The 27,749-nt window shown below is 39.7% G+C and overlaps 1 protein-coding gene across 2 annotated transcripts; it reads left to right on the top strand.

Moving 5' to 3' along the window:
- adgrl4 (adhesion G protein-coupled receptor L4) lies at positions 1 to 27,065 on the top strand. Of its 2 annotated transcripts, XM_021599792.2 has the most exons (16): positions 1 to 131; positions 652 to 801; positions 5,175 to 5,324; positions 8,504 to 8,653; positions 8,943 to 9,013; positions 9,331 to 9,510; positions 11,431 to 11,614; positions 22,502 to 22,615; positions 22,862 to 23,061; positions 23,417 to 23,596; positions 24,387 to 24,590; positions 24,819 to 25,039; positions 25,127 to 25,193; positions 25,442 to 25,533; positions 25,824 to 25,992; positions 26,262 to 27,065. In XM_021599792.2, exons 1-16 carry the CDS (start codon positions 86 to 88, stop codon positions 26,322 to 26,324), a joined length of 2,241 nt encoding a protein of 746 aa, XP_021455467.2. In that variant the 5' UTR covers positions 1 to 85; the 3' UTR covers positions 26,325 to 27,065. The 2 variants fall into 2 exon arrangements, with proteins under 2 accessions (XP_021455467.2, XP_021455468.2); XM_021599793.2 differs by lacking the exon at positions 652 to 801 and having other exon boundaries at positions 19 to 131.
- Positions 27,066 to 27,749: the final 684 nt, after the last annotated feature.

Genomic DNA, 27,749 nt, shown 5'->3' with positions numbered 1-27,749 from the left:
GGAAACAGGAAAACTGACGCAAGGAAATGGACCACGTCACCAGCCACAGAGTTTCAGCTAAAAGTATTGCTGTCCCAAAGCAAGTATGGAGTCTTTGCTCAAGTCCCAGATGAAACTTGTACTTTTAGCAGGTAAGTGAGTCTATCCATTCTTCTGTCATATAGTATGCACTGTGGCATAGCAGACCCCTTGAACATGATACAAATACACATATGTTCTTTGCCATTTCCGTTATGTGTATGTGGGATTTACCAGAGAAAATAATCAGGATGCATGGCGGGATATTTTTTATCCCAAATTCCAGGTCTCTTGGCATTTAGTGATCATAGTTGCATAGATATAATTAGGAACTTTGCAGTTGTGCGAGTCCATTTCAATATCAGTCTAACATTACTTCTGAGTAGTTTATTGATGTTGAGTAGGCTTACATAAGATTTTTGTCTTTCTGTTATTATATTACCATTTGCTGAAAATGTAAACATTCTTAGTCATAATAGCATAATATGATTGTATGCAACATTCAATACATACCATAGTTCATGGTACCATTGTTCCTTCCACATTGATGAGTTAATGCTGATCTGGTAGTACATTTTTTTCACATATTTTAATCAATTCACAAAGCAAATGTATTCTATTTTTATCTCATAGCATGGCTTTCCAGTGTTATAGACCCATGCAGATGTTATGACATTTGTCATACATGCCATCAACTTGCCTCGTGTAAAACCCTGAATGGATCCAATAATGCCTGTTACTGCAACCGTGGATATACTGGCGATGGAACCAAGTTTTGTAATGGTAAATATAAGTTCTAGATTTTTTACAAACCTATACAGAACAAGGTTAATTAGGCCTATGGAATACATAGCACTTAAATGGACATTACACTCAGGTTTAGACCTGATAGGTAGTCTAATGCCTCAACCCCCAAATAAATGAAAAAAAATAGGCTCTATTTTAGGCAATATTGGGTGATTATCCTTGCATTAATTCAGGGTAAAAAAAGGGTGTATATTACTGGTCTGTAAAGTAAAGTTGCATGATGATGTCTGCGGCTAAAGGCACAATCCGATATTTGTGTTTTAGTCAAACAACAGCCACCTGGTCGGCTGTAAAGCTGATGGGATGCAGGATTTTAACCATAGTTCATAGAGGATGCTCTGGATGCAAGGACTGAGAGAGTCCATACGATCAACAGGATTTTGCATAGTGTTTTTTGAGGCTATTCTTTGTTTACAAAGACTCAAATGGACACCATTAATATAACAATGGAAAAGTTGGGATAAAACGGTTGTACTAAGCTCATTTGGGATTTAGAAGTTATATTATTCAAGCATATATATTATTAAATGAGATAACCATTGAAACTTTTAAATCAACACGTTTAACACCAACACAAGAAGTATTAGCTTTTAGCACTCAGAGTTTTTGTAACTCTAGGTGAAAATATTCATGGCCAACACTGGTTATTGTTGCATTCAATCTACACTGGTGTAAAGTGTGAAAAACACTCCAACATTTGACTACCTTTTAACACTAGGAGTAAACTTTAATCATAATCAGCTGATTGTACTTGGATCCTTACTGCATACATGTATGTACTGCTTCACATATATGGAAAACTTTCAGCCGGTGGTACCCATTTGTCTTATATCTTTCAACAGCAGGCTTGCAAAAATGAACACTTTCTCTGTCCTGTTTTACAATGTTAAGGCTGGAATTTAATTTACAAATTTAGTTTACAAATTACTGCCTGAGAACACTTGCTATTCTTAAAATTTGAAGAATCTACAGTACCTGTGAGAGGAGTCCACTTGGTGGTAATTCGACGTTTACCCAAAACCAATGAGCCAAAACCAATCTGTAATTTAATTTGCATAAGTACAGCAATGCAGGTTCAATTGAATTGAACCTGGGGTTCATCTGTCCATGTGGACTGGAAGTTACCCAAATCTAATTGGAAATATACACTTAGTATCCAAAACATTCCTAATATTGAGTTCCACCCCCTTATGCCCCCAGAACAGCCTCAATTTGTTGGGGCATGGACTACAAGGTGTCGAAAGCGTTCCACAGGGATGCTGGCCCATGGCGACATCCATGGCGACATAATGCACTGTTGTGTCAAGTTGGTTGGATGTCCTTTGGGTGGTAGACCATTCTTGATACACACAGGAAACTGTTAGGCGTGAAATACCCAGCAGTGATAGAGTTCTTTACACACTCAAACCGGTGTGCCTGGCACCTACTACCATTCCCCATTCAAAGGCACTTTCATCTTTTGTCTTGCCATTTTGTCTTGCCATCCATGTCTCAATTGCCTCAAGGATTAAAACTCCTTCTTTAGCTACACACCCAGTGAAAATACATTAGGACATTAACTCAATCAAAAAGGGCTTATTTTTCAACAGCATCGCTTTTAAGTAGAACAACACTTGACATACATGTATTCCCATGGTAGAAATGGTCAGATTGAGAATTGAGAAGGGAGAAGAAAAGTATATCAACAATCTTAGCCGTTTTTGTGGCAAAGAAAATGTTCTAGACATGTTAGCAAAGGAAGTTAGCTAACAAATAATAACGTATTCAGCAGTGAACACAACTTTTTAACAGTGTCACTAAAAATAACTGTCTCACTAATTCCTTATTATGTATTTAGTATTTTTATGCTGCATTTTGTAAATCAGGGCTTCCTTCTAAAAGGGACATTGGTCTCAATGGAACTTCCCTGAATTAATTAAGGTTTAATGACATGCTGAAGAAAGGTTAGACAGCTAACATATTGTTAGGGTAACAAACAATTTGGCCAGTTTGTTTAGCTCCAATATTGACTTAACTTTATTACATACACTGACATAGACTTTCCATGACATAGACTGACCTATGATCCCTTATTGATGTCACCTGTTAAATCCACTTAAATCAGAGTGGATGAAAGGGAGGAGACAGGTAAATTGTAAGGATAGGACCCTTTTTTTCAATTTTCACCTAAAATGACATACCCAAATCTAACTGCCTGTAGCTCAGGACCTGAAGCAAGGATATGCATATTATTGATACCATTTGAAAGGAAACACGTTGAAGTGTGTGGAAATGTGGAATTAATGTAGGAGAATATAACACATTAGATCTGGTAAAAGATAATACAAAGAAAAAAACATGCATTTTTTTTTTTTTAACCGACATCTTTGAAATGCAAGAGAAATGTCATAATGTATTATTCCAACCCAGGCGCAATTTAGATTTTGGCCACTAGAAGGCAGCAGTGTATGTGCAAAGTTTTAGACTGAACCAATGAACCATTGCATATCTATTTAAACTGTTGTATCAAGACTGCCCAAATGTGCGTAATTGGTTTATTAATACATTTTCAAGATCATAATTTTGCACTCTCCTCAAACAATAGCATGGTATTATTTTACTGTAAATTGGACCGTCCAGTTAGATTAACAAGAATGTAAGCGTTCTGCCCATATCAGATATGTCTACATCCTGGGGAAAGTTCTTGTTACTTACAACCTATGCTAATCACATTAGCCTATGTTAGCTCACCCGTCCCATGGGGTGGACACCGATCCCATAGAGGTTAATTAGCACCTTATGGGCACCATCCTCTCAGGCAACTCGCACAGTTATTGTAAACCTGTTTCAATCATGAATCATTCCAAGTGTTTTTTTTCCCCCCAACCTATCTACCCTATTGAAATTGTAAACATCAAAGTGTGTTTATCATAACAAAAGGACTGAAATGTGAAAAATGATTGCTCCTGGTGAAAGTGGTCAAATTGTTTTATTGCTCAAGTTTGTCTGTCAGCCAACATTGTTGCATTTAGGTTTGTGGGGCACTTTTGCTTAGTATTCATATTTCCTTATCTGATCATAATCATGGGGGTTTACATATTCAAGGGCCCGGTGTAAATGAAACTGTGGTAATATAAACATACAGTAAATGGCTTCTACACGGAAATACAGTACAAATATGGGTTTTTGAGAATTTAAAAAATAATTTTGAACTTCACTTCATTAATATAGAGCAGAATTGATGGCCCCATTAAATGAAATATTCCTACTCTAAATTTAAAGATAGTCCATCATTTTAAGGTACAATATAATTTTTGCTCCACCAATGAAATGCTCTTAGATTCTCTAAATCAGACCCCATTCATTTTATTCTAGAGAATAGATATGAGTGGGGAACTATCCCTTTTAGACAGTCAACTTGAGTACGTAATTTTGTTTATATCCCTAATGCATATTCATTTTGCTACCATTGTACTGTGAAATCCTATTGAGCTACCCATAGGCTACTCAGAGAAAATGGAAGCCAGTCATTGTCATTATGGAACACTTTCCTACACAGTGTTTGTGTTAACAATGGCGGTTCAGAGGTCTGGAATCTTAAGGTCATATTTCATCCTGAATATTGTCACCTCCCTTTCTCAGAGCTAAGGATATCCCTTCCCGGACAGGCTTTGTACACAAGGTACAGTGGGGGAGGAAGACCAGTATATTCATCATAACTAGACAGATGAACACAACAATTGAAAGTCCTATCGGATCACTTCCAATAAACACTGTGAATAGCTCATGCAGGTGTGTTTTGATGTGAACTGGCATGGTGAATATCTGACGGTTGCCAGATTTTACAAACCAGTTACAACCAGGATGAACTGTGTGCACAGCAAGCTATATCAATGTAGTTAACTTGTACGGGGTCGTAGTAACGTTCCTTGTAAATCTGACTATGACTTGTCTCAGTAATGTTTGAATAATAACCCCTTGTTGATACAGTTGATACTGATAAACAGCTCCTATCCCAAGGCCATCAAATTGTTAAACAGCCACCACCCTTCCCTCTGCCCAGTACCCTACTCTGCCCCTCAGTAACAATCACTAGCCAGCTACGACGGGTATTCTACCCTGCACCGTAGGGACCTGTGCACTATGTACATAGTCATTGATCACTGGTCACGTTACCATACCTACCGCTGTAAAAAAATATATATTTTAATTTTGTATTATTGTGTGCTTGTTGACATTTACTACATTGATTGATAGGTTCAGGGAACATAAGCATTTCGCTGCACCCGCCATAACACCTGCTAAACTGTGTACGCAGCATCTACAATTTACATGTATTTTGTTTCTGTGTCCTTCTTCCATCATAACAGATGACAATGAATGCCAAAATGTCACTAATATCTGTGGAAACAACAGCAACTGTACCAATACAGAGGGCAGCTACTACTGCACCTGTGCCTCAGGATACACTTCAACCGGGCTGAATCACTTTCAACCAAATGACGGGACAGAATGCACTGGTATTATATATATATATATATATTTATATAGTACCAGTCAAGAGTTTGGACACACCAACTCATTCAAGGGTTTTTCTTTATTTTGCTATTTTCTACATAGTACAATAATAGTGAGGACATCAAAACGATGAAATAACACATATGGCATCATGTAGTAACCAGAAAAAGTGTTAAACAAATCAAAATATATTTTAGATTCTTCAAAGTAGCCACCCTTTGTCTTGATGACAGCTTTGCACACTCCTGGCCTTCTCTCAACCAGCTTCATGAGGAATGCTTTTCCAACAGTCTTGAAGGAGCTCCCACATATGCTCCAATTTATCCCAAACTATCTCAAAATGGCTTGAGGTCGGGTGATTGTGGAGGCCATGTCATCTGATCCAGCCCTCCATCACTCTCCTTGGTCAAATAGCTCTTACACAGCCTGGAGGTGTGTTGGGTCATTGTCCTGTTGAAAATCAAATTATAGTCCGACTAAGCGCAAACCAGATGGGATGGCGTATCAATGCAGAATGCTGTGCTTTGAATTCTAAATAAATCACTAACAGTGTCACCAGCAAAGCACCCCCACACCATCACACCTCATCTTCCATGCTTCACGGTGGGAACCACACATACGGAGATCATCCGTTCACCTACTCTGCGTCTCACAAAGACACGGCGGTTGGAACCAAAAATCTCAAATTTGGACTTATCAGACCTAAGGACAGATTTCCACCGGTCTAATGTCCATTGCTCGTGTTTCTTGGCCCAAGCAAGTCTTTTCTTGTTATTGGTGTCCTTTAGTAGTGGTTTCTTTACAGCAATTCAACCATGAAGGCCTGATTCACGCAGTCTCTTCTGAACAGTTCATGTTGAGATGTGTCTATTACTTGAAATCAGTGAAGCATTTATTTGGGCTGCAATCTGAGGTGCAGTTCACTCAAATTAACTTATCCTCTGCAGCAGAGGTAACTCTGGGTCTTCTTTTCCTGTGCCGGTCCTCCTGAGAGACAGTTTCATTATAGCGCCTGATGGTTTTTGCCACTGTACTTGAAGAAACTATAAAAGTTAAATTTTTTCCCATATTTTTAAAGTACTGATGATCTGTCGTTTCTCTTTGCTTATTTGAGCTGTTCTTGCCATAATATGGACTTGGTATTTTACCAAATAGGGCTATGTTCTGTATACCAACCATTCCTTGTCGCAACACAGCTGATTGGCTCAAAAGCATTAAGTAGGAAAGAAATTCCACAAATTAACTTTTAACAAGACACACCTGTTAATTTAAATGCATTCCAGGTGAATACTTCATGAAGCGGGTTGAGAGAATGCCAAGTGTGTGCAAAGCTGTCATCAAGGCAAAGGTGGCTAATTTGAAGAATCTAAAATCTAAAATATATTTTGATTTGTTTATCACTTTTTTGGTTACCACATGATTCCATATGTGTTATTTCTACAATGTAGAAAATATAAAAAATAAAGAAAATCCCTGGAATGAGTAGGGGTGTCCGAACTTTTGACTGGTACATTCGGAAAGTACTCAGACCACTTAACTTTTTCCAAATGTTGTTACGTTACAGCCTTATTCTAAAATTGATTAAATTGTTTTTTTCCCCTCTCATCAATCTACACACAACACCCCATTACAACAAAGCAACAATTGTTTTTGCAATTTACAAAATATAAAAATACAGAAATATGACATTTACATGAGTTTTCAGACCCTTTAATCAATACCTTGTTGAAGCACCTTTGGCGGCGATTACAGCCTTGAGTCTTCTTGGGTATGACACTACAAGTATGGCCCACCTGTATTTGGGGAGTTTGTCCAATTCTTCTCTGCAGATCCTCTCAAGCTCTGTTAGCTTGGATGGGGAGCGTTGCTACACAGCTATTTTCAGGTTCAAGTTCGGGCTCTGGCTGGGCCACTCAAGGACATGCAGAGACTTGTGCCGAAGTCACCCCTGCATTGTCTTGGCTGTGTGCTTGTCCTGTTGGAAGGTGAACCTTCAGCCCAGTCTGAAGTCTTGAGCAGGTTTTCATCAAGGATTTCTCTGTGCTCTGTGCTCCATTCATCTTTCCCTTGTTCCTGACAAGTCTCCCAGTCCCAGTCCCTGCCACTGAAAAACACCAACACAGCATGATGCTGCCACCACCATTCTTCACCGTAGGGATGGTGCCAGGTTTCCTCAAGACGTGACGCTTGGCATTCAGGCCAAAGAGTTTCATCTTGGTTTCATCAGACCAGAGAATCTTGTTTCTCGTGGTCTGAGAGTCTTTAGGTACCATTTGGCAATGTGCCTGTCATGTCATGTGCCTTTTAATGAGGAGAGCTTCCGTCTGGCCACTCTACCATGAAGGCCTGATTGGTGGAGTGCTGCAGAGATGGTTGTCCTTCTGGAAGGTTCTCCCATCTCCACAGAGGCACTCTGGAACTCTGAGTGACCATTGGATTCTTGGTCACTTCCCTGACCAAGGCCATTCTCCCCCGATTGCTCAGTTTGGCCAAGCTCTAGGACAAACCTTGGTGGTTCCAAACTTCTTCCATTTAAGAATGATGGAGGCCACTGTGTTCTTGGGGACCTTCAAAGCTGCAGACATTTTTTGGTACCCTTCCCCAGATCTGTGCCTCGACACAATCCTGTCTCGGCGCTCTACGGACAATTCCTTCAACCTCATGGCTTTGTTTTTGCTCTGACATGCACTGTCAACTGTGGGACCTTATATAGACAGGTGTGTGCCTTTCCAAATCATGTCCAATCAATTGAATTTACCACAGGTGGACTCCAATCAAGTTGTAGAAACATCTCAACAATGATCAATGGAAATAGGATGCACCTGAGCTCAATTTCGAGTTTCACACCAAAGGGTCTGAATACTTATGTGAATAAGGTATTTCTGTTTTTTATTTGTAATAAAATGTGCAAACATTTCTAAAAACCTGTATTGTGTGTACATTGATGAGGAAAAACACAATAAAATCCATTTTAGAATAAGGCTGTAACGTAACAAAATGTGGAAAAAGTCAAGGGGTCTGAAAACCTTCCGAATGCAATATCAGGTTTTTTCTCAACATTACAACACATATTTAAGAAACTGATATTCAATATTTTTTTCTCAGTTTGAAAATGTCATTCATCAGGGCCTATTTTATGTCTTTCATTAAAAAAATACCCTGTTATTCTTTTTACTATTAGATATTGATGAATGCAAGAACGACCAAATCTGTGGGCCATTTTCACATTGCACAAACACAAATGGATCTTTCTCTTGCACCTGCCAAAGAGATTACATTTCTACTTCAGGCACTAAGCGATTTCATACAGAGAATGGGATAATATGTCAAGGTAAGCCTATCAATTCACCCTCAAAATTTTGAAACCAAAGTTGAGGGAATTGGGAGGATACATTATTAAAATGATGTGAGATTACCATATTATATAAAATCTTAATAAACAAATTGTGAGCTGTGTTATCTTAATTATCTTTTTAAAAAATTTAATATGTAACAATTTTGGTATGTCCTGGTGATATCATAGTTGTAAATATTTAAATATTGTTAAACAAACAAGCAGTTTTGAGGTTACTCTAGCAGACTGTTAAATTCATATGATGATTCCATATGTTGTATTCCAGAGCATCCCAAGAAAAATTGTCATGACAACGTTGTGTGCCTAACACAAAGTGTCAACAGAACACTTGAATATGTAAGTATTCCAAAAAATGAACTAGGAAGGTAGTACCACTTATAATATATAATAGGACACCGCCCTCTGTTGGTCACTATATAGATATTTAATTGGTACATGTGTTTATCAATCAGGATCTCCTATTAGGAATATATGTTAATATCCATGTGAAGAAATGTGTATAGGTCTGAACACTTTTTGTGGGAATAACTTAGTTTAATTGTCTGCTTTGCTTTAAGATTTAGTAGACATTTTTAAATTGACCATCCTTTTTATCCTATTTGGAGAGGAGGCATCCATTGGAGCTTACTTAATCTTGTCTCTTCCATTTGTAGTTCAGAAATCTTACAGATCTTCAGAGCCTGCTGGTGGAGATTGAAAAACAGACGTCGGGAGAGCTGACGTCGGTGGATGTGATCTCCTATGTGGAGGCCCTCTCTCAATCGGCCTCGCTGATGAGCTCTGGGGAGAAGAATCAAACCGCCAAACCAGCCGTGACCAAAGCAACTCTCAGAGTAATCTTTATTTCCACTAGCATTGTTATTGCTTTTTTTAGAAGTAGGATACTAAATGTTCTTGTCCTAAGGGTATATATATATATATATATATATATATATATATATATATATATATATATATATATACAGTGCCTTGCGAAAGTATTCGGCCCCTTTGAACTTTTCGACCTTTTGCCACATTTCAGGCTTCAAACATAAAGATATAAAACTGTATTTTTTTGTGAAGAATCAACAACAAGTGGGACACAATCTTGAAGTGGAACGACATTTATTGGATATTTCAAACTTTTTTAACAAATCAAAAACTGAAAAATTGGGCGTGCAAAATTATTCAGCCCCTTTACTTTCAGTGCAGCAAACTCTCTCCAGAAGTTCAGTGAGGATCTCTGAATGATCCAATGTTGACCTAAATGACTAATGATGATAAATACAATCCACCTGTGTGTAATCAAGTCTCCGTATAAATGCACCTGCACTGTGATAGTCTCAGAGGTCCGTTAAAAGCGCAGAGAGCATCATGAAGAACAAGGAACACACCAGGCAGGTCCGAGATACTGTTGTGAAGAAGTTTAAAGCCGGATTTGGATACAAAAAGATTTCCCAAGCTTTAAACATCCCAAGGAGCACTGTGCAAGCGATAATATTGAAATGAAAGGAGTATCAGACCACTGCAAATCTACCAAGACCTGGCCGTCCCTCTAAACTTTCAGCTCATACAAGGAGAAGACTGATCAGAGATGCAGCCAAGAGGCCCATGATCACTCTGGATGAACTGCAGAGATCTACAGCTGAGGTGGGAGACTCTGTCCATAGGACAACAATCAGTCGTAAATTGCACAAATCTGGCCTTTATGGAAGAGTAGCAAGAAGAAAGCCAATTCTTAAAGATATCCATAAAAAGTGTTGTTTAAAGTTTGCCACAAGACACCTGGGAGACACACCAAACATGTGGAAGAAGGTGCTCTGGTCAGACGAAACCAAAATTGAACTTTTTGGCAACAATGCAAAACGTTATGTTTGGCGTAAAAGCAACACAGCTGAACACACCATCCCCACTGTCAAACATGGTGGTGGCAGCATCATGGTTTGGGCCTGCTTTTCTTCAGCAGGGACAGGGAAGATGGTTAAAATTGATGGGAAGATGGATGGAGCCAAATACAGGACCATTCTGGAAGAAAACCTGATGGAGTCTGCAAAAGACCTGAGACTGGGACGGAGATTTGTCTTCCAACAAGACAATGATCCAAAACATAAAGCAAAATCTACAATGGAATGGTTCAAAAATAAACATATCCAGGTGTTAGAATGGCCAAGTCAAAGTCCAGACTTGAATCCAATCGAGAATCTGTGGAAAGAACTGAAAACTGCTGTTCACAAATGCTCTCCATCCAACCTCACTGAGCTCGAGCTGTTTTGCAAGGAGGAATGGGAAAACATTTCAGTCTCTCGATGTGAAAACTGATAGAGACATACCCCAAGCGACTTACAGCTGTAATCGCAGCAAAAGGTGGCGCTACAAAGTATTAACTTAAGGGGGCTGAATAATTTTGCACGCCCAATTTTTCAGTTTTTGATTTGTTAAAAAAGTTTGAAATATCCAATAAATGTCGTTCCACTTCATGATTGTGTCCCACTTGTTGTTGATTCTTCACAAAAAAATACAGTTTTATATCTTTATGTTTGAAGCCTGAAATGTGGCAAAAGGTCGCAAAGTTCAAGGGGGCCGAATACTTTCGCAAGGCACTGTATATATATATATATATGGTTTCTGTCATCATTTGTAAGGCTACTTAAACTTTGCTGCGTATACATTAAAACAGAGAAAGGGTTGTTCAATCCATGAAAATAAACAGTATGATTTGTCTTGTTTCTTGATATTCATAAATGCTTTTGTTTGCCTTCCTTTCTATTCCACAGACATTTTTACATGTGGTGAACAATTTGGTTGAGAATGATGAGTTGGTGGCCTGGAACAGACTCAAAGAGGAGCACCGGGACCACACCATAACCAAGCTCTTACACACAGTGGAGGAGAGTACTTTGACACTGGCCAGGAAATATAAAGCGACAACTGAGATTGAGATCAAAGAGAAAGAAATGGGTAAGAAGAGCACCACACCCATGTCTCTTAGCACGGACACACCTGTAGCAGTTGTCGGCCGAGAGCAGGGGCATTTCTAGGATTTCTAGGATTTAAGGACATTGGGGGCTTAGCCCAAAGCCAGAGATGGAACACTAGTAGGGTAAAAAAAATAAAAAATACAGCTAAATGCAAAATCTGGTGCACTTTGAGATGAAAATTGAGAGATTAGATATATATTAAGAATTTGTACAAAAAAACAAATTATTATAATAACTAGAAAAGTACATTTCCTGAAGAAAATATGGTGTGCATGCTAGCTTGTGAAGGATCGATTAATTGAGAGGATAGGATAGCCTGAACATGTGAAAGTTGGTTTGGTGTCTCTAGCGTGAACGTTTCAAGAGTTACTAATGGTGGGTTATTTTATGCAAATCTTTGCAAATGTATGTAGTTATAGTTTATAAAAGTGTTTAAGAATTTGAAGTCAGGATAGCCTTAACATCTGAATGTTGGTTTGGTGTCTCTAGCTTGAACAGTTCAAGAGTTACTGTTGGTGAGTTATTTTATGCTAATTTAATACATATTTTTATAGTTTCAGTTGATACGTTTTTTATGAATCGTAAGTGAGGATAGCCTTAACATGTGAAAGTTGTTTTGGTGTCAACACTTACTGTTAGGGAATTATTTCTTGTAAATGTGTGCAAATGTATAGAATTATAGTTAATTTACATAAGTACAGTTGAATTTAACGTTAGGATAGCCTGAACATGTGAAAGTTGGTTTGGTGTCTCTAGCTTTAACGGTTCAAGAGTTACTGTCAGTGAGTTATTTTATCCTCATTTATATAGTTATAGTTGATAAAGATCTTAAAGAATTTGAAGTTAGGATAGCCTGAATGTTTTAAAGTTGATCTTACCAAGCCTACCTACATGAATGCCTACAAAAAGGCATAGTCTCTTATAATTCATTTAAAAAAACACAAGTATGCATATTGGATTTAGACATTAGATTGCAGGCAATAAGATGCACCAGACAAATTGGGAAGAAATGTAATAATAAAAGAAGTATAAGGAATAACATTACTGTTCTTTCTGACAAGCATATCCTATAATATGAAAGACAATCATAAGTAATGGGAATTGGTCCACTGACTTACATCAACTAGTGTGAAATAAATATATGAAACAGACAATCTCCCGAAGACAACATGGCATAACATAAATCTGCCCAGGGCTACACCCAAATTAGGCTGTCTATCTATTTTCCCTACTCCCCCCATAGGACAAAACATATACTTCTGGGTTCACAATCTCTTTGTCAACGCAACCAAATGCGTGCCTGTCCAGTTACCTGGGGGGGTAATTCCAAAAAGATGGTTTAACAAATTCAGGATTCCCTGAACATATCCAGCTTACCTTAACCAGATGAGGGAGTCTGTGATTTCTTGGTTCTAGAATGGCTGCCTCTCCTTGAAGTAATTAGACTAACCAAAGTGCAGATTGGTCGATCTGACAATTGGCGCATGCACACAACATTCAAAAAGGTCCTCATGTCGATGACATAAAAGTACATAGATATGGAGTCAAAAGACAGAGTCCACAACAAGAAACACTTGTAACAACATACAACAAATATGTTCACTTATTTACCCCAAAATACCAATACAGCCGCCACAGCAAAATACAGCCTGACAGAAAATTGCAAACAGAGTAAATGTGTAATTTACACATGGGTGATTAGTAATAATGCTTTCACTTTATAGAGCACTTTTATTGCCACGTTGGTGATATTACATGTGAAGGCTATATACCAATATATAAATTGTGGTAGCCTAATTGCATTGGTAGGCCCATTCCACAGCCTATGTATGAGGAATAAGAATTGATTGAATTCAGAGTGCTTTTCATGACAACACGGGCAACAATATATTCTACGTTTAGTTTTAACACCAGAAATGTAAAACATTTTTTTTATCATGTTGCCTAGTGTTGTTCATTTGAGATTTGAGATTAATTGACCACAGCCAACAGTGCCTGCAATTCTGTAAAAGTTCTCCTTGATTATATGGACAGGTTGATGGCCAAAAAAGTATTCAATGCGAAGCAGACTCTTCTTATGGCTCTACACACAGTTGCCTTTCCAAATCATTCTGCATCACCCAAATTGTACAGGAAACTTTGTGGGGGAAAAATCACTAATGCACAGAGTTTTTAGGCCTATAGCAGTCAAAGCATAACTGTATTGGGTTACATTGGCTATGTAGGGGTTGAGTAAATTGGCCAGATATATTATTGTGTGGAAAAACTATAACGTTCCAAAATAAAATCTTCTGAATGACCTAAAGGATCTATTCGAGGTCCAATAATTCCTTCCATTTGTAATACAAGGCAAACAATGCAGGCTCGGATGTCAATTGTATTTTCGACAAGAATCTGATTGGCGGAGAAGCCTTGTCTTTATTCACCATTAAAGGCTAAGATCAACTTTACCTAGTAAGTAGCAGGTTTGCTTCAGAGCATTCGTTACCATTGCTCAAAGTATGGTTTGACAGATTTCTCTAACTCACTAATCAGGCTTTCTGGAATACCCCTCAGGTTGTCAGCTGATAAGGTAACGTGACTTAACCAGCTTGTTTGTTATCAAACAAATAGGCTACAGTCTGTGAGTAGCATAGTTTTAAAACAGCCCACGAAATGGTTTATTTATCTCATGTTTCCCTCGAATTTGCAATAGAAAAAAAACAGCCTATGTCTGGTAAAATGAACCATATCTTTTGAACAGCTTGGGCACACAGTTTTCAGTAAAGTATTGAGGGAATAATTTTTCCCCTATGGCATTCAGGTTGCACTATGCAGGCACACATATTTTAAAAGATAGTTTATGCCTTTTGAAAAAGTAGACTGCTGAAAATGAGTCAATGGACGTGAGTTCATGGGTCCAGAGTGATCCACTGTATTGTGGAATCTCGACCAATCACATCAGGCACTGCTAGCTGTGCTTCATTCCAGGGGCTTCTTGCAGTGCTTACTCTTCTACTTATACCACAAGTGATACAGGTTTATGGAAACTCATATTAGAGTACAGCTAGCCAGCAGATCTGCTTGTTGCAGATCGGACAGGCTTCCTGTGTAGATTAAGACACAGTGGAGCTGGTGCGAGATATGTCTCGGAAAACATACCTCAATCCAGGGATGAGAAATGCGTTGTACTCTGAATTGTCCAATTGTTACACCTAGGTGACAGATCATTTTTCCGGAAAACTGTTATTTTTGTCCTCATGCTAGGTAGCAGAAGCCACAGCAGCCATTTTTGGAATGGCAATGTCAGCCAATCAGATCCTTTGCCAGTATGCCAAAAATGCCCACCCGCTTGCTATTTTCCGCTTGCTATTTTCCGCATTCCCACACCCAAGGCTATAAATTCCTACCACCAGCGGGTAAGCGGTGTTTAGTGTTCAAGACGTAATTTGCATCTCTGGCGGGTAGCGCCCACTCATAGGACCACAAATTATTATATTTAATTAGGCAAGTCAGTTAAGAACAAATTATTATTTACAAGGACAGCCTACCAGGGAACAGTGGGTTAACTTCCTTGTTCAGGGACAGAACAACAGATTTGTACCTTGTCAGCTCTGGGATTCAATCCAGCAACCTTTCCGTTACTGACCCAACGCTCTAACCACTAGGCTACCTTCCATCTCTGGCATTTAGCCTCAGAGGACAGCTATAAACCTGTGTCAAGCCATCCAGCCATGAGTTAATTTGAAAGACAATAGCAAGGAATTTCTCTAATCTCAAATTCGGCCTGCCGCCTTCAAGCTAACCCCAGCCAACCAGAGGCTGCAAGCTGTTTTTGTTGTTTCTATAAGTACCTTACATTTGTTGTGATTTTAATTTGATTAGATTTATTTGCCAATTTAAAAACACAACTACACGTGGACATAATTAATTTAAAATCATCTAGGATGACACAAAAAGGATACACCTAAATTTACAGTTTAAGTAGATTATATTGATTATGCCCAAAGATACCCTACATTTAATCCATTGATTTAACATACTATATTTTCGGGGCAATCCAAACTGCTCCTTTTAACAAATTCCACTCCCTAAACCACCTCACTCATTTGAAGAAAAGTGTTTATCGCTATGTTACAGTAGGTGGCAGCACTTCTTAAACCCCACAGAAGAAGCCAAAAAGCCTTCAACAGGAAGTTACCATCCATCCTTCGTATGCTAGCTTGGTAGCTAGCTCAAGCTGGCTAACATTAGTCACACCTTATGCGCTTTACAGACATTGTGGCTGTGTTATCTAGTGGGAACCCCGTTTGCACAACAGGCTCTGGTGCATTCCTGCCATGGGCTCAAAACAAAAGAGAAAATCATACATGTAGTTGTGTAGTACCTCATCTGTTCTCCTTTGTAATTTGTCAACTTTTCACCACCTTGGCTTTGTGCTAGTGCGCTCGGTGACTAACATCTGGAATTAATTTATTTGAGATTTTTCTCACTATATACACTGTATATACAAAAGTATGTGGACACCCCTTCAAATTTGTGGATTTGTATTAAATCGAGCACACAGGCATGCAATATCCATAGACAAACATTGGGAGTAGAATGGCCTTACTGAAGAGCTCAGTATCTTTCAACGTGGCACCATCATAGGATGCCACCTTTCCAACAAGGCAGTTTGTCAAATTTCTGCCCTGCTAGAGCTGTTCCGGTCAACATGGCTCAGCTGCGAAGTGGTAGTCTACACCAGCTTACAGAACAGGACTGCCAAGTGCTGAGGCTCGTAGTGCGTAAAAATTGTGGGACCACCTCCATATCAATACCCATTTTTTTTAATGAGATATTTGACGAGTAGGTGTCCGCATACTTTTTGTCATGTAGTGTAGCTACTGGATTTCCCTGGCTCTCCCTTGGCCCAGTGAAGTGCCCACCTCGCCCTGGTATCTAACACAGCCTGCACTCTTTTAAAAGTTTTACCATCGGATTGGCCCCCGCCATCAATCTGTAACACGGAACCCAAACCAGCTGTGCGCGTGCGCCATTGTGCATAAATGTATTTTGTCCCCCCACACCAACTCGGACTAAATGTCAGGAATTGTGAAAAACTGAGTTTAAATGTATTGGGCTAAGGTGTATGTAAACTTCTGACTTCAACTGTACATTTTTACATGAAATACATGTATTCAAATTGGTGACAACATATTAACATAATTGACAATGAAGTAACAACAGTTAAGAGCACCAACAACACATAAGAGCACCAAATAAGAGCATCATTAGAACACTCATTTATAAACTATATTGTGTGCCTGTGCATTGGAGATGTGGGGGAAAAAAAGAGAGAGATGGAGTTAAAATTGGGATTGGCTACAATCCTAGATCTATGATCAGGAGCAACTCTATTCTGGGTATGGTGTTTCAGAGGTGGTGAAACACACAAAAAAGGGACAGTTTGGGCAGGAGAGCATCCATGAGAGAGAAGTCAGTGCAGCATCAAGCGTTCCCCTGTGGGTAAAAAGAAAGGTGACAAGGGACATATCAGGAATGTGTATGTCTGTACTTACCACACTAGAGGACTTAATTCAAACTCAGTGAGCTCTTGGAAGAATGGGTTATTGTAGGGGTTGAGAACGGCGGGCGGGAAGCCTAGTGGTTAGAGCATTGGGCCAGTAACCAAAAAAGTTGCTGGATCCAATCCCTGAGCTGACAAGGTAAAAATCTGTCATTCTGAACAAGGAAGTTAACCCACTGTTCCCAGGTAGGCTGTCATTGTAAATAAGAATTTGTTCTTAACTGACTTGCCTGGTTAAATAAAAACATGTGTTTGGCCCTCATGTTTCATGAGCTGAAATAAAAGAGAGTTTTCCATATGCACAAAAAGCTCTCAAATTTGGTCCACATATTTGTTTAAATCCCTGTTAGTGAGCATTTCTTCCTTGCCAAGCTAATCCATCCACCTGACAGTTGTGGAATATGGAGAAGCTGATTAAACAACACGATCATTACACAGGTGAACCTTGTGCTGGGGGACAATAAAAGGCCGCTTTAAAATGTGCAATTTTGTCACACATCACAATGCCACAGATGCCTTAGGTTTGAGGGTGCATGCAATTGGCATGCTGAATGTCCACCAGAGTTGTTGTCAGAGAATTGAATGCTAATTTCTGTACCAAAAGTCGCGTCCAACGTCGTTTTAGAGAATTTGGCAGTACGTCCAACTGGCAACACAACTGCAGACCACGTGTAACCACACCAGCCCAGGACCTCCACATCCGGCTTCTTCACCTGCGGAATCGTCTGAGACCAGCCCCCCCCCCCCCCCCCCCGACAGCTGATGAAACTGTGGGTTTGCACAACTGAAGAATTTCTGCACAAACTGTCAGAAACCATCTCAGGGAAGCTCATCTGTGTGCTCATCATCCTCACCAGGGTCTTTACCTAACTGCAGTTTGGCGTTGTAACCAACTTCAGTGGGTAAATGCCCACCTTCGATGGCTACTGGCACACTGGAGAAGTGTGCTCTTCACGGATGAATCCCGGTTTCAACTGATGGCGTCATGTGTTCGAGCGGTTTGCTGATGTCAATATTGTGAACAGAGTGCCCCATTGTGGCGGTTAGGTTATGGTATGGGCAAGCATAAGCGATGGTTAACAAACACAATTACATTTTATCGATGGTAATTTGAATGCACAGAGATACTTTGACAAGATCCTGAGGCCCATTGTCGTGCCATTCATCCGCCGCCTTCACCTCATGTTTCAGCATGATATGGCACGGCCCCATGTCGCAAGGATCTGTACACAATTCCTAGCTGAAAATGCTGAAAATGTCCCAATTCTTCCATGACCAGCATACTCACCCGACATGTCAGCCATTGAACATGTTTGGGATGTTCTGGATCGACGTGTACAACAGCGTGTTCCAGTTTCCGCCAATATCCAGCAACTTTGCACAGCCATTGAAGAGGAGTGGGACAACATTCCACAGACCACAATCAACAGCCTGAACATCTCTATGCGAAGGAGATGTGTCATGCTGCATGAGGGAAATGGTAGTAATACCAGATACTGACTGGTTTTCTGATCCACTCCCCTAACTATTCTTTGAAGTTATCTGTGACCAACAGATGAATATCTGTATTCCCAGTGAAAATGTGTGAAATCCATAGATTAGGGCCTAGTTTATTTATTTCAATTGGCAGATTTCCTAATGAACTGTAACTCAGTAAAATATTTTAAATTGTTGCATGTGCATTTATATTTTCTGTGTAGTTTATGAAATCAATTGAGGCAATGAACAAATACAAATAAGACGACTAGATTCACCTATTTCAATCCAATAAAACATTGATATACCAGACTCACAAGATTTTCCTTTCTTTCTCTGCCACCAAATGTTTATATACTACTGGTAAAGTGAACAGGTTTGGCTAATACTGTAACATTATGCAACAAAGTTTGAGAGGATATATGGATACGGCTGAGAGCCGAGTGAACAGTGACAGGTTATGCCGTTCATGCTCTCCCCATTTAGCATACTGTATCACTGGACATCTAGATGGCTACCAATATTAGTAATTTCTTTTGTAGGCTGTTATCTTACTTGACATATAAAAAAAAATGGCCGAAAATGATTGGCCACGTTACTACCTACCTATGGTGACACTGTGATACAGCTCCCCAGTGGAATCACTTTAGATCGGAAAGCACCTCCACTGGTCATTCGCTGCAGCTGTGATTTATGTGTTAAATGCGTCCTTTCAATCATAATGTTGTGCCGGTAATATATTTTGAACTGCTAGAAACGAGCCATTTTCTTAATTAATGGTGAAAACATAATGGTCACGAATCTGCACTCAGTTTATGATCTATGGCACTCAGAGGCTGAGGGAGAGCGACGCCTATCATCACAACAATCATTATCAGGGTGATTTGTTTTTTCGCTAGGTATCACAGAAATATATTTATGAGCAATTTAGGGCAGACCGAAATGGCTTGTGTCAGCTTGAGCTAGCTTATTATAGCTAGCTAGCAAATGTAAGGCAGCTAGCTAGCTAGCTATGAAAACATGTAGTAATTCAACATTGGTTAGCAATAAAGATAAACAAGTCAAGGTACCTTCCCAGCAGCTGCTGAAAATATTATTCCACTTCACAGCAGCTTCAAGAAGATATTTTACTAAAATAGTCTAGCTTTATATCTCACCTGACAGTATGAGGTTGGCACCTGAAACCGATCATTTGAATCTACAGTAGGAAAAATATATTACTGTAAAGAAGTACAGTATGTTGGATTATTTTTTACTCCAGGCTTCCAATTACAGGTAACAACACTATTTTCATAATTTTACCCATAATTCAGTGAAATCCACAGCAATGATGGTGTAAAACAGATTGACTTATTTTTTTCTGTGCATTCAGTGATTTACTGTTGACATGACTGAAAAGTCTTATGCAGGCCTAATGGCAGATTGTACTTGGCACCTCTGAACAGAGTGCCAACCATAATTTGCAAACCGATTCTACATGTAGAAACCTGAGAAAATGTCGACAGTTAGATGCCTACCGGCGGTTGGTCCATAAAACACACAGCGCTGAACGAATGGTGAACAAACGGCATATGAACAACAGACCGTCATTTGGTGCAATGTGTTTTCTCCTTTACATCCAACTCTAACACCAAAAGCTATTCAATGCCTACTTTTTTATTTTATTTTTACTTTTACCCCTTTTACTCTCCAATTGGTAGTTAGTCTTGTCCCATCGCTGCAACTCCCCTACGGACTCGGGAGAGGCAAAAGTAAAAAACCATGCCTCCTCCAAAACTGCACATCTTCTTGACACACTGCTCGCTTAACCCGGAAGCCAGCCGCACCAATGTGTCAGAGGAAACACTGTCCAGTTGGTGTCCGAAGTCAGCTTGCAGGCACCCGGCCCACCACAAAGAGTCGCTAGAGCGCGATGAGACATGGGAATCTCGGCCAGCCAAACCCTCCCCTAACCCGGATGACGCTGGTCCAATTGTGTGCCGCCTCACAGGTCTCTTAGTCACGGCCGGCTGTGACACAGCCTTGGATCGAACCTGGGTCTGTAGTGACGCCTCAAGCACTGTGATGCAGTGCCTTAGACCGCTGCGCCACTCTGGAGGCCACAATGCTTACTTTTGACCATATCCATTTTGATTGTATCAAAATGGGGATGATGCCGGGGATGATGCTACAGTGGGGAGAACAAGTATTTGATACACTGCAGATTTTGCAGGTTTTCTTACTTACAAAAGCATGTAGAGGTCTGTAATTTTTATCATAGGTACACTTCAACTGTGAGAGACGGAATCTAAAACAAAAATCCAGAAATTCACATTGTATGATTTTAAGTAATTAATTTGCATTTTATTGCATGACATAAGTATTTGATACATCAGAAAAGCAGAACTTAATATTTGGTACAGAAGCCTTTGTTTGCAATTACAGAGATCATATGTTTCCTGTAGTTCTTGACCAGGTTTGCACACACTGGAGCAGGGATTTTGGCTCAGATTCTTCAGGTTTCGGGGCTGTCGCTGGGCAATATCGACTTTCAGCTCCCTCCCAAAATGTTCTATTGGGTTCAGGTCTGGAGACTGGCTAGGCCACTCCAGGACCTTGAGATGCTTCTTACGGAGCCACTCCTTAGTTGCCCTGGCTGTGTGTTTTGGGTCGTTGTCATGCTGGAAGACCCAGCCACGACCCATCTTCAATGCTCTTACTGAGGGAAGGAGGTTGTTGGACAAGATTTTGTGATACATGGTCCCATCCATCCTCCCCTCAATACAGTGCAGTCATCCTGTCCCCTTTGCAGAAAAGTAACCCCAAAGAATGATGTTTCCACCTCCATGCTTCACAGTTGGGATGGTGTTCTTGGGGTTGTACTCATCCTTCTTTTTCCTCCAAACACGGCGAGTGGAGTTTAGACCAAAAAGCTATATTTTTGTCTCATCAGACCACATGACCTTCTCCCATTCCTCCTCTGGATCATCCAGATGGTCATTGGAAAACTTCAGACGGGCCTGGACATGCGCTGGCTTGAGCAGGGGGACCTTGCGTGCGCTGCAGGATTTTAATCCATGACGGCGTAGTGTGTTAATAATGGTTTTCTTTGAGACTGTGGTCCCAGCTCTCTTCAGGTCATTGACCAGGTCCTGCCGTGTAGTTCTGGGCTGATCCCTCACCTTCCTCATTATCATTGATGCCCCACGAGGTGAGATCTTGCATGGAGCCCCAGACCGAGGGTGACTGACCGTCATCTTGAACTAATTCCATTTTCTAATAATTGCGCCAACAGTTGTTGCCTTCTCACCAAGCTGCTTGCCTATTGTCCTGTAGCCCATCCCAGCCTTGTGCAGGTCTACAATGTTATCCCTGATATCCTTACACAGCTCTCTGGTCTTGGCCATTGTGGAGAGGTTGGAGTCTGTTTTATTGAGTGTGTGGTCAGGTGTCTTTTATACAGGTAAGTGGAGAACAGAAAAAAACTAACAGGTCTGTGAGAGCCGGAATTCTTACTGGTTGGTAGGTGATCAAATACTTATGTCATGCAATAAAATGCAAATGAATTACTTAAAAATCATACAATGTGATTTTCTGGATTTTTTTTTCTGTCTCTCACAGTTGAAGTGTACCTATGATAAAAATTACAGACCTCTACATGCTTTGTAAGTAGGAAAAAAAATCAAATACTTCTTCAAGTTCTCCCCACTGTGTATAGTTAAAGTCAGTTTTATGCTGAAAAAGTATTTATATGTGTTAAGATCTTGGTTTATTGGAAATCCATTCTCTATTGATGCAGATGCTGTATTAATCAGATAATTATTATTCCACTCAACTGAATCATTTCTGTTCTTTCATTTACAGAAATGAAACTCTACACTTTTGATGTCCAGCAAACCAAGAAAACCGAGCTCTCTGTCTCCATGGGAGGAGATCGTATCAACTTAAATCCTAAAAGGCAGAAGGGAAACAAAAATGGCAAGAGATCAGATTAAAGGGAAAAAACATTCACTATAACAACATTATGACATTATTGTCAGCTAAAGATGCATTTAAATGAGATGAGAATCTTATCAAAGTAACAAGTCAAATGTTGTTGTTTTTGGGGGAACCTCTACATTTGTCAAATGTAGAACCAGACACTAGCACTTACTGTATCAACACCTGACATAAACTTCAATATTACTACATTCAAATTCAATCTAATTTTTTTCTGTACATCAGGAAGTGTGTCCATAGTTTTCCTGCGGTATGACAGTGTCGGTGGCATCCTGAAACCAAACACTGACCCTGGTGTTACAGACTACACGAGCTACGCAGAAACAGGGGAAATCACTGTGAACTCTCGGGTGATAGCGGCTGCCATCAAACCTGCTGACATGTACCAGCTGGACCATGTGACCTTCACTCTCAGACACACAGAGGTATGTTTGCAGTCACGCAGACAGCCTAGACTCATCCATTAGCTCTCCAGTGGCAGACCGCTAACTTGTGACACACACACAAAATTACAACACTCCTGTAAATCCTGTTTTGATGTCAATGGGAGATTTTGTGTTACAATTTAAATGAAGTTATGGAGAGTTGTGATTAATGTGTATGGCCATATGTTAGTTTAGAAGTGCATGCAGGCACGAAATGGTCGTTCAGTATTTCCACAATCAAAAGGTAGCCATTTGTTTTACACAAACCACCTTGTTTATTTTGTACCTTTTTCAAAAACATATTTTGCCATAACATATCCAATTCCTATCCTATTTCATTCCCTTTCTTTTGAAGCCTATTGACACTAAAGAAGATGTAACCAAATGTGCCTTTTGGGAGTACGATCCGGCCAGCATGCAGGGCCATTGGGCCACACAGGGCTGTGAGCAAACCCACGTCAACAGCACCACCACCACATGCTCCTGCAATCACCTCACACACTTCGCCATTCTTATGTCTTCTGGACGGGCCAACGTAAGTGTCCATACCATCCATATGAATGTATTCCAATCCCCTGTGGCTGTCTTGTTGGTGATCTGAACATCTTGCATGAAAGGCCAAATGGAAGTGATTTGTAATAGAAAAGACAAGCTAACTTGTATTTAGATTTTTTAAAAGGAGAGTGGAATTGCACCCTCTTTCATATTTTTTGTTGTTTATTCAGACAGCACATACATATAGAGGGATATAGGGCAGGATAATAGAAAATGGTGATTGAACCCACAACCTTTTGGGCTCTATGCATAGTATTGGCGGCTATACCATTCAACCACACCTACTAGATTGTAGGTTTAACCTCTCAAACTCTGACGCCTTCCGGTGGCCTTTTCTAAACAACACATAATATTGTAAACTACCCTCATAAAGTACCGAGATACAGCAGGCCAAAAAAAACTGAAATGTACAGCTTTTTTGTTTGAGGAAAAGGAGATTTGAAAGTCTAGGTTTGAAATAAAATATGTCCCCAATTACAGTTCCAAAAGGATTAAAAAAAATATTTCAAAAAATTCAGTTAATTGTTTACCTAATGGTGTCGCTCTAAACATGTGCAAATTCCCATAGGAACACACCCATTTGAAAAGCACAGGGCATTCTTATGACATTGCCAGCAGTAAGATGCGAGTTTGATTTCCGAAACCACAAGGGCTGAAGCTTTCAAATGATATGTTACTTTCTATTTTCTGACAACAACAAAACTAGGGGAGAAGCTCTAAAAAGCTGTAAAAATGATTCACAATTCCATTGTGTTGGTTCTTCTTTTCAGATGGCGGCCCACTACAACATTCTGACCAGGATCACTCAGCTGGGAATGATCATCTCAATCATCTGCCTGTCCATGTGCATCTTCACCTTCTGGTTCTTCAGTGAGATACAGAGTACCAGAACCACCATTCACAAGAACCTGTGCTGCAGCCTCTTCATGGCTGAGTTCATCTTTCTGGTCGGGATCAATATGAACACCCATAAAGTGAGCACTGACTGCACTTTGGCTCCAGTAAATATTGAACAGTATATTCTTGAACATATAAAGACAGTATGTTGAATAAAGTGAACCTGTGTGTGTAGTTGTGCCTCCGTCTGTATCTCATTTGCATTTGTTTACATGTGCAGTCACCCTTGCTTTATATGATTTCATAGATGGTAAGTCTGTCTAATTTGATAAAGGTCCATTTTGTTTCTCTTTCTCTGCCCTCAGCTATTCTGCTCTATCATTGCTGGGCTTCTTCATTATTTCTTCTTAGCGGCTTTTGCCTGGATGTGCATTGAGGGGATCCATCTGTACCTGATAGTGGTTGGTGTCATCTACAACAAAGGATTCCTGCATCGCAACTTTTACATCTTTGGATATGGAAGCCCTGCAGTGGTGGTGGCCATTTCGGCTACACTTGGCTCCAAGTATTATGGTACCAATAAAGTGTAAGTAGAAAAAGTGAGTGTGCTTGTTAGGTGTTGTTGTAGCACTACACACCAACATGTGGTTAAATAATGTTTTATGTTTCAAAGGTGTTGGCTGAGCACAGAAAATAACTTTATTTGGAGTTTCATTGGGCCTGCATGTTTGATTATCCTGGTAAGGTTCAACATTTTAATTTCATCATATTATTTTCAATACATTTGGACATTCAAGAATTTCGTTTCTTTCAGAAATGTCTGGAAACACTGATTAAATCATTTACAACATGTTATCATTTTGCATGTCAGTAATGGGTAATAAAGTTTATGACATTCCACAATTACATCAAAAAGTTGTTTACTCCAAAGAACATATTGCAGTAGTCTCTCAGTAGTTTCTCATGGTTTTGTATGCGTCTATCCAAGGTCAATCTCCTGGCTTTTGGAGTGATCATTTACAAAGTGTACCGACACACTGCTGTGAAGAAGCCAGAGATTAGCCATTACCAAAACATAAGGTAAGATTGATAAAAACATCCCAAGAATGTATTGACTTTATGCCAAAGACCCAGTGTTTGTTGAGGAAAACTCAACATGTGTAAAAAAAATTAAATAAATAAAGATTACTACAGTTAGTAAAGTTGTCACACAGAAGTATTGAATATTGAGCAGATACTTTACGTTAGGGCAGAACATGAGCTACAAACGTTAGCATTAAGCTTATTGTATGAGCCTAAGTTAAGCACACATACTGTACATCAAGTCAGAATATGGCTCACAATGACAAAACCATATATGGTCCTTCCAGGTCCTGTGCTCGTGGTGCCCTTGCCCTTCTGTTCGTCCTGGGCGCCACCTGGACATTTGGCGTGTTGCACATTCTCAATGAGACTACCCTCACAGCCTATCTCTTCACCATTGCCAACGCTTTCCAAGGGATGTTCATCTTCATCTTCCTCTGTGTGTTGTCCAGAAAGGTAAAACCTTTCTCTAAAATAGGTTCATAATTATGGCCAGGGGTTTTTCCTGACCACATGACCTGACCAGGAGAAACGCAGGGCCCAGAGTTTTGCCTGGACATATCATATGGTCAGGAGATAAACAACTTCTGGCCCTATTTGTAATTACTTTAGCATTCCTTCATTTAATTTCTTTATTATAAAAATGTTGTAATATTTTACCTCATCCACACTCTGAGGCTAACTAATGCGTGTAACACATTCCCCATTCCATTTGACTTTACCAGATCCAAGAGGAGTATTACCGGCTGTTCAAAAATGTGCCATGTTGTTTTGAGTGCCTGAGATGAACAAGGCTGCGAAATCCAGAGGGCCCATCATCGGCAAAAGTTACTGGGGGACTCTGGAGTCTTTTTTTAAAAGTAGAGTACAGCACTGCAATATCTTTACCCCAATGTATGCTTTGTTTACCAGGCAAAGAGAATAATAATGAGAACAGACTTGTTCAACTGATGTAAATTGTTCATGTAGCAAATAATGTTTTGTGTTTAAATCTATTTTGTCTTCTCGTAAGATTGACTTAAAGGTAGACTCTGGGAAATGACATTGCCACAAGCAGCACCACAGCTTTGCGATAAGTGAGATGTAAGACTTCTCTCTCACACACAGCAGTATCTGCGCATGTGCACGGGTTCGCTTCACCACGGGCCCAAAACAGCTGAGTTGTTGCTGAAATTGACCCACTATGCTTTTTACATCTACGGCACATCGCTGAGTCAACCTTAAATATTCTACATTTTGACTTGTAAGGATTTTTGGAGGGTTAGTTTTTTATCACTAAACATTTCACTGTCTTATCTTAAACCTAGAATCTTACTTCTGTTCTATTTTTATCTAATGACTGAGCATTCTCACATTACTTAACAGTTTCTCAGATACCTTATTAACTTGGTGCTCACCAGTTTGCACTTCTGTTTTCTATCAAAATCTCTCTTCATTGTTAGCAGATGGAGGATAAGGGTAGTACACCAACACGGCATGGTATGTCCTATTAAGTATTTCCTTTTAATAAAGATTCAGCTTTTTCAGTATGTGTGTCATAAGTTTGTAAATTATTCAAGTTAGTCAAAAACAAATAAAAATGCATTAAAATATAGACATCCACTTTGTAAAACCTAAAGGTGTTTTCTTTATCTTCTCATCCCTTTAACAGTAGTTATTTGTGACCTGTTTCTGGAAACAAGGCGTATGTCGTGGGTCACTACTTCACAGGAGAGCCGTTTGCACCGAATAAAAATAAATAAATCAAAACACGTTTTTTGGCTGGCTCGCTAGCTAGCTGGCTCGCTAGTATATGCTCCCCACTTTCTGGAGGACCGAGTTTTGAAATGAGTGGAATTCGAGTATGATAGTTAAGGAGATGGAGAAAACGCCTGTCTCTGGATTACATCTTCAAACTAAGGGCAACCATGACATCCGACAGGAGATGCGTCCATCCATGATGTATAAGATAGTCTAGCTAGCGACATTTACAGATATTACACATTTCTAATTTTAACAGTCTTTTCATTTCAAGTTAGTGTACTGTTAGCTAACTAGCTAACGTTAGCTGGCTAACTTGATAGATATGGTCCTCTCATAGCACTTCATGATGACGGTAGTGAGTGCTATGGGGCGACAGTCATTTAGCTCAGTTACCTTTGCTTTCTTGGGAACAGGAACAATGGTGGCCCTCTTGAAGCATGTGGGAACAGCAGACTGGGATAAGGATTGAT

The sequence above is a fragment of the Oncorhynchus mykiss genome, chromosome 30 (genome assembly GCF_013265735.2).
Source record: "Oncorhynchus mykiss isolate Arlee chromosome 30, USDA_OmykA_1.1, whole genome shotgun sequence".
NCBI classification, from domain to species: domain Eukaryota; kingdom Metazoa; phylum Chordata; class Actinopteri; order Salmoniformes; family Salmonidae; genus Oncorhynchus; species Oncorhynchus mykiss.
The sequence above is the reverse complement of the archived record's forward strand: the minus strand, read 5'-3'. Positions and strand labels throughout refer to the sequence as shown.